This window comes from Engystomops pustulosus, chromosome 6 (assembly GCF_040894005.1).
Source record: "Engystomops pustulosus chromosome 6, aEngPut4.maternal, whole genome shotgun sequence".
Classification (NCBI taxonomy): domain Eukaryota; kingdom Metazoa; phylum Chordata; class Amphibia; order Anura; family Leptodactylidae; genus Engystomops; species Engystomops pustulosus.
This window is the reverse complement of record NC_092416.1, coordinates 164,357,359-164,365,308: the sequence shown is the minus strand read 5'-3', so window position 1 is coordinate 164,365,308 and position 7,950 is coordinate 164,357,359. Positions and strand designations below refer to the sequence as shown.

General features: G+C 50.3%; 1 protein-coding gene across 1 annotated transcript; it reads right to left on the bottom strand.

Moving 5' to 3' along the window:
• Positions 1-2,457: 2,457 nt before the first annotated feature.
• LOC140065993 (uncharacterized) lies at positions 2,458-7,525 on the bottom strand. The gene is made up of 2 exons (XM_072113557.1): positions 5,749-7,525; positions 2,458-3,423 (listed from the first exon to the last, which is right to left on the bottom strand). Exons 1-2 carry the CDS (start codon positions 7,523-7,525, stop codon positions 2,459-2,461), a joined length of 2,742 nt encoding a protein of 913 aa, XP_071969658.1. The 3' UTR covers position 2,458.
• Between the last annotated feature and the right edge of the window lie 425 nt (positions 7,526-7,950).

Genomic DNA, 7,950 nt, shown 5'->3' with positions numbered 1-7,950 from the left:
TCTTAGCTAGTGGCGTAACTAGGTGTGGATAACCTAACCAGAACCATCTTCTCAGGGACCGCCCCTTAGAGAAGTGTATAGATGTCTCCACATATAATCCACTAGCCGCCAACCTCCAAGCTAGTGGTGTAACCAGGTGTGGAGAACTTGTCTCCCATAAACCATAATTACGCGCACAGCACGCGAGAGCCACATCCCCAGCTCCACATAGCCGCCAACCTCCTAGCTAAGTGGCGAAAGAAGATGTGGCCCTAGACCAACCATTGGAGACAGTAACATCAACCACACATAAGACATTATATAAACGTACCAAGGACCTGGATATATAGGATCCATTTATCTTACAGAATTAGGTGCAGCAGTAACACTGACCATGTGTCTGGCTAATTCTCCAGCCATTTCATGGGGATAAATATAATATAACATTACAATGCTAATTCACCATTATAGTCTGAGGTGGTATGTAACCCCCTCAGTATTGTACCATGTACCACTCATGTAATCTAGAGTATATATATATGATTGCACATAAGGTCTACATGGACAGTCCATAATATAGAAGCCACAACCAAAGGCTAGCCACATATATATACATATATATACATATACATACACACAAAGCACAGCCCGGTCCATGACTACAATAAAGCAGTGAGATGGAAGCCATGTACACTGCACCAGGCACATAAGCATCTGAATGCAGCATGTGGTAGTTATAAAGCAATGACCTGGGATGAGCTACTATAGAATCCGTTTGTATATCAGTGACATGGAGGTTTTATTCAGATAGCTAAACTCCACATATCCAGCCACTACAATTACTCTGTACAGGTCAATGCTGGGCCCTATAGACCAGGAATGTGGGGGACCCGCACCTATCATTGTCAGTAACTCGCAGTACGGTGTAAGGCACCAAGACTATATAGAACCGAGATTATAAGAAACTAGTAATAGTGCAGCCTCCATCTTTGATCCTGTACATGTGCTCTCTCTGGGCAGCTCCTCTCTCCCTAGTGTATAATACATGTAACCTCCCCATGACAAGCAGAGTAATGGCGGACATCTGCCCTCAGTCTCTATTTAAAAGGACTGGACTCCTGAAGAAGTGTGTGAGGTAAGTACACCCTCATATCTATCAGTGACATGTACAGTGTGCGAGGTAACCACACCCTCGTATACATCAGTGATATGTACAGTGTATGAGGTAAGTACACCCTCATATCTATCAGTGATCTGTAAAGTGTGTGAGGTAAGTACACCCTCATATAAATCAGTGATATGTACAGTGTATGAGGTACCTACCCCTCATATATATCAGTGATATGTACAGTGTATGAGGTAACTACATCCTCATATAAATCAGTGATATGTGCAGTGTGTGAGGTAACTACATCCTCTTATATACCAGTGATATGTACAGTGTATGAGGTAAATGCATCCTCATATAGACTGCAGGTATTTGTGAACTAAGCCAAACCTTGGCTATTGACCCCCTTTGGGTAACCAATAAAACCAAAATCGTAAATAATGAATGAAACCTCTTTTCTTGTGTTGGGAAGTGGGTAGGCCACAGCATTAATTTATTAACCATAAAAACGTATTTAACATTTTAATTAAAGTGCAACTTAAATTGTAAACAAACATCAGTCCTTTCAATTCTTGAAAAACCAACCTTCGCCCGAATGGCGGCTGCAGAACGACAGCCGACACGTGGGCAACTTTCCTTTCGCCTTAGGCAAGACTAACTCCGCCACGGAGCAGCCAATAAGCGCCTAGCACCGGCTGCGACCCCCCACATTGCCTAAAGCGATGGCCCTCTCAGCCAAATCCTGCAGACCCACCAAGAAAATATCTAACCCAATTGGGTTCAAATGGACTCCATCACCGATAAGCAGGTGCCTATTATCCCCTTCCAGCTCAGTGTGGCGAATGACTACACCACCCAGGGAAGTGACGTGCTTAGAAACCCGCATATTTAGAATCTTGCGCGCCCGCTCGATGGCATCGTAATCCCGCGCGCCCTTCCAGTTACAGCGGGGGATAATCTCCGACCAGGCTAAGGTTATGGAGTTAAAGAAGTTGGGAAAACGGGCAAAGTCTTCCTTGATCAGGGTAATGAGCTCTCCTAATTTTACCCGACCCAAGTCATTGCCCCCCGCATGGACAATAACGATTACATCCTCTTGGCAGCCCCGGCTGACCTGCACTACCTCCGGCAAAACTTGGGTCCACCGCATGCCGCGAACGCCACGCCAGTGTACTCGTGCTTCCTGAAGACCTAAATTAAGGCCGCAAGGGCGGACAGCAGCTCTCCGCTCGGCCCAATGAATGAAGGAATGACCGATGATCCATACTTGCTTTTGAGGGCCTGAAACATTACGAGACAAATTTTTTTTTTTTTTTTTTGAATAATAATAATAATAATAATAATAATAATAAATGTAAGATTTGGGAACATCTACAGTAAAGGATCGAGGTCTGGGCGGATGTAAGACTTAAAACAATCAGATTTCCACCTGCCCAGCCTTTTTATGGATTCCTCGCTCATTCCGCATGAGTGTGCTGTAGTTGCAGCGCCAATGCGGAAGGAATGAGTTCCAAACTCTTTTGGGTTTAAACCTAAATACAGTAGTGATTTTTTAAAAACTGCGCCGAATTGAAAACGGGATAGCGGAGTACCGGAGATGTGAACGAGGAAATTATTACCCGCCGGGCGGCCACGTTCGTAACTGTTAATCATGGTAACCGGGCACGGATCGGCGCCCAAAGGTAGAATGGAGAACCACGTACCCCTGCCGAAAAAATCAGTTTTGGAGCGACGAATACAGACCTTAACGGAATCCTGTTTTACGATTACGTCGCGGCTGAGTAAGCCCCCGGGCCTAGTAGCACTGAGTGGGACTAACTCACCTATCCGCAAGGCCCCGAAAAAGGCGATAGAAAACGCCGCTTTGAATAATGACGCCTCGAAGGCATCTGAGCAGACAATGTCTAAAATAGAGATTAAACGACCGAATAGGGGAAGGGACACTGGTCTCCGGGAATCATGCGAAACTTTTTCACGTTTCCAGCCTTTTAGGATTTGTTTAAAGATGAAATCTTTGGTTATATCGGGACGATTATGTAATTTTAGCATAAAGGACAAGCCGGCCAAACTACTCTTTGCCTTATTAAATGATGCGCCCTGTCGCCTAATTTGCAATAGCCAATTTAAAGAATTATCTAGAAGTTGGGACCTCTCCGCGGGTAGTGTACCGCCGGAGAATAAAAGCCAATGTGACCAAGACACGGAATACTTCTGCCATGTAGCTGACGATATGGAAGTCCTTATCAAGTGTGCGAACTGTTCTCTACCAGGCTCCATAAGAATTGGGGGCATACAATCCCGGACTCGTCCGCTGACCCGTGAAGTTCTTTGAACGCCTGAAATCGTGAACGAGACAAGGCATTAGCCATGTCGTTCGAAAATTCAGGGACATGCCTAGCACGAAGCCAAATGTTAGATTGAAGGCAGCGCAAAACTAGGTGACGTAGCAGCGCGAGTACGGGATATGATGAGGAGGAGAGACTATTGATGACATGTACCAGAGAGGCCTCGGATGACCATAACCTAATTCTGGTGTTGGCTAAATTAGGACCCCAAATTTCAAGAGCCACGACTAAAGAAAAAAGCCATAAGAGGGGGCCATTAGAAAGCAATCCCATTTTCTGCCATGAAGATGGCCAATCGCCCCTGCACCAGCTATCACGCCATATGGTAGCAAAACCTCCATTAGCGGAGGCAGCAATAGATAACTTCAAGGAACAACTATCTGTCTCTGCATCCTGGAGGATACCAGAACCATTGAAATCCTGTAAAAATATCTGCCAAATTTCCAAATCCTGTCTCAGGGGGCTGGTTACTCTAATGAAATGACTATGATGAAGTGTACCTTTAGTGGCTAACGAAAGGCGGCGTGAGAAAGCGCGTCCCATGGGAATGACTTTGCATGCAAAATTGAGCAAGCCCAGTAGGACCTGAAACTGGTGGAGGGTGGCTTTCTTTTTACTGAGCATACGATCAATTTCCTGGCGTAGGCGGGAAATTTTTTCCTCTGGCAAACTAAAAGTCATGGTAGATGTGTCAAGCTCAATACCTAAGAATGATAGCTTAGAAACCGGACCGACAGTCTTGTCGGCAGACAAAGGGACCCCAATGTACTCCATAAGTGATATAAAACTACGCAAGAGGAAAGAGCAAGTATCGGAATCCCTCTGCCCGACAAACAAAAAATCGTCCAAGTAATGGGTCATTGAAAAAATACCTGTCTCATAACCAATGAGCCACTCCAGAAACGTGCTGAAAACTTCAAAATAGTAACACGATATGGAGCAGCCCATAGGGAGGCACATGTCGAAATAGTAGTAACCCTCCAAGAAACACCCCAATAGATGGAAACAGGCGGGATGGACTGGGAGTAACCGGAAAGCAGATTCAATATCAGATTTTGCTAGCAAGGCTCCTGGGCCTGCTTGCCTCACCAAGTTAACGGCCCGATCAAAAGAGACATACGACACAGCGGCGTCATCCTTTGATATGGCATCGTTAACGGATGAACCCTTGGGGAATGAAAGATGATGGATCAGCCTGAATTTGTTGGATTCCTTTTTGGGAACCAAGCCCAAGGGGGAAACCCTGAGGTTAGTAAAGGGAGGTTCTGCAAAGGGACCAGCCATCCTGCCTAATTGGACTTCTTTGTGGACTTTCTCTAGAGCTAATAAAGGATTTTCCCTGACTGATATTAGATTGTTACATTTGAATAAGGCTGAGGAGGGGTGATGGGGGATGAAGAAACCGAAACGAAAACCTGAATCAAGAAGCTTTGCTTCCTGCGTCTTGGGGTAAAGGTTTAGCCAGGGGCTTAACCTGCTGGCGTTCACTGGCGTTCGTGGGTTGTGCGTTACCGACGGTATTTTGCTTGTTCCGGCGATAGCAGCGCAAGGCCGTATGATTTCCCCCGCAAATTGAACACTCGTGTCTAAATTTACACGAGGTGTAGAACCTGCAGTGGCCCTCATTGTAGAGCCAACATGCTCCTGTTGGCTTGTGGGCCGCAGAGGCGTGCTGGTGGGGCGCCCCTGCGGAAGGGCCAGGAAAGGAGCGCTGCGACCGTTGCGCAAGGATGAGTTGGATCCAGACATCCGTGGCCTTAGAGGCCCAACCTACAGTAGGATTGAGGGGGAGGCTACGACGAAATTCCTCGTCGTACATCCACCATGCACTGCCCCCGTGAAGCTTAAAGGCGTTTAGGATGGTGACTAAATAAACAAAAAGGTCAGGGGCAGAAGACGGTGACTTTTGTGTTATAAGGGATCCTAAAACTGCGAAAGCCTGCAGCCAATTGTGGAAAGTTTTAGAAACTTTCAATTTCTTTTCAGAACCCTTCTCGTATGTTCTCTCTTTATCGACCGAAATGTGGTCGACATTCAGTAGGGACCATATGTCTACGTATTCGCCCCTAAAGATTTTATTCTTTAGGTCCTCCGAAACAGAAGTGCCTAAAGGGGCGACTCCGCAAAACATGGTGTCCCTGAATGCGGTACCTGAGCCTAGGCTAGCGTCTACCTGAGATACCACCCCCCCCCCTTGAGTGTGTTGAGAGCCCTCTAATTGTGAGATAAATGCCTTCAGGGATGTGATGATGTCAGCGTTGTTGGTGTTGTGTGGGGAGGTAATGGCCGCCCATGAGGGGAGACCACCGAACTCACCGTTTGCTGCTGTAGGATGAGATGATGGGTTGGCGAGCAGAGTCTGAGGTTGGTCTTGAGAGGCAGGCTGTTGAGGTGCTTCTGGCTGATGCGGCTGTGGTGATCCCTTGCTGGATTCGCGGTGCGATGATCTACCGGTAGATTGCTGATGACTGCGTGAAGGCTGCTGATGTTGTTGTGGCGACCTTCTCCTGGAGCTACTGCGGGACGCTCTGACGTATTTGGAATGATGTGACCGGTGACGAGAAGATTCCTGGTGATGATCTCTATGGCGTGAGCTTGAACGGTGGCGGGAAGATTCCTGGAAGTGATGGCGACCTCTATGGCGGGAACCTTCGGGAAAGCACGCCGCAGCGCGGCCACTTGAACCAGATGAGGAGGCGCTGTAACGGCGGGTCTGGCGACTTCGGTGTGAATCCTGGCGGATGTAACCTGCACGAGAAAACTCAGAGCCAGAATCAAACGCTTGACTGTGGTAGAGCCCCTGAAAATCCCTGTGACTTTGACGGCGCTGGGAGTGCACAGAAGACCTATAGTTATCTTTGCGGCTGGAGCGGCGCTGAGCATGCAATGGGGTCCTGCGTTCATCTTCCCTGCGGGATGAAGTGTGCGGGGGGCTGATGGCGACATCTACTGTCTGCAATGTGGCATTGGGAGATCTGCTACCTCTCTGAGAAGGGGAGCTGGGAGCAGAATATTGGACCGGGACAAAAGTGGGCTGTGAAAATAAAGGGGACAGGGGGGGAGGGGATGACAAAGGATAAGAGGCCTGATAGCGGCGTGCTTTACGCACATGGGGGGGTGACTGGGGGCTAAACAGCAGGGGGGGAGGGGAATCCATAGGTGACCTGGTGCAAAAAGGCAGGGAAGAGGATAAAATTTGGGCCTGCACGTTAGAGTGCAGCTTACCCTGCTGCAGAGAAGCGTCGGGCCTTGACCCACGCTGGACTCCCTCCATAGGATCTTGATTGAAGGTCCCCTGCTGATCGGTCCCTCGTCGTCCCTTCTTGGAGGGGCCACGTGGTGGGGAGGCCGCGGCCTTCTTCCGGGCCGCACCGCGCCGCCTACCAAGGCTTGGGGAGCTGGGGCTTAGGCGATCCGGCGGGCGGATGCGGCGCACGGGCCTCCCCCTCACCGCTGATGGCTGGGCTTGGGGGCTTGCGGCCCCGACCTGCTGAGCCGGGGCTGAGGTATGGGGCCGCGGTGGGGACTCGGACTGGCGGCGGGTCGGGGTTGCGGCCTGGTCCCGCGGCGGGGGCGGGGCCTGGTGACGCGGCGGGGGCGGGGCCTGGTGACGCGGCGGGGGCGGGGCCTTGCGCAAGTGCGGGGATGCGGCCTGGTGCCGAGGAGGGGATGCGGCCTGGTGCCGAGGAGGGGATGCGGCCTGGTGCCGAGGAGGGGATGCGGCCTGGTGCCGAGGAGGGGATGCGGCCTGGTGCCGAGGAGGGGATGCGGCCTGGTGCCGAGGAGGGGATGCGGCCTGGTGCCGAGGAGGGGATGCGGCCTGGTGCCGAGGAGGGGATGCGGTCTGGTGGGAGCCCAACATACCGGTGTCATTGGATCGCTGCTGGTTCCTCGTTGCGGCCTGCTGAAGGCCGAGGCCAGAAGCTCCGGAGGCCGAGGCGGTGGTCCCGGGTGGCACGTGGCTGGAAGGAGCGGGATCCAGAGGCTGTGCCCGGTCTGCAGCAGCAGCGTTGCGGAGCAGGAGGGCATCCAGCCAGGCACTACCATCTTTCTTCACCCTCTCCAGGACTTGGGCTTCCAGGATGTTCTCCATGGCAGGTAAGAGACTGCACACGTAGGGGGGTCTCAGACTTCACACCTCTCGGTCCTTGAGGGCAGAAGGTAAGAGGCCCCCCTACGTGTCCTCATTGCTTTTATATGCCCTGGGAGGGCCCTTGGGCTGGTTGCCCACCCCTTGATGACCGCCCAGGGTAAGGGGGGGGGCCACCGCCAATTTCCATTCAAATTTTTAACCCTAAATCCCCTTCAGTCCCTGGCCCCTTCTCTAATTGATTTGGGGCCATAGACATCAGTGATATGTACAGTGTATGAGGTAACTACACCCTCATATATATCAGTGATTTGTACAATGTATGGGGTAACTACACCCTCATATATATCAGTGATATGTACAGTGTATGAGGTAAATACCTCCTCATATATATCTGTGATATGTACAGCGTGTGAGGTAACTACATC

Coding starts and splice junctions, on each gene's coding strand:
- LOC140065993 (XM_072113557.1), bottom strand. CDS start 7,525: ATGGAGAACATCCTGGAAGCCCAAGTCCTGGAGAGGGTGAAGAAAGAT. Junction 3,424..5,748: donor TCATCCTACAGCAGCAAACG/GTGAGTTCGGTG, acceptor TCACGATTTCAG/GCGTTCAAAGAACTTCACGG.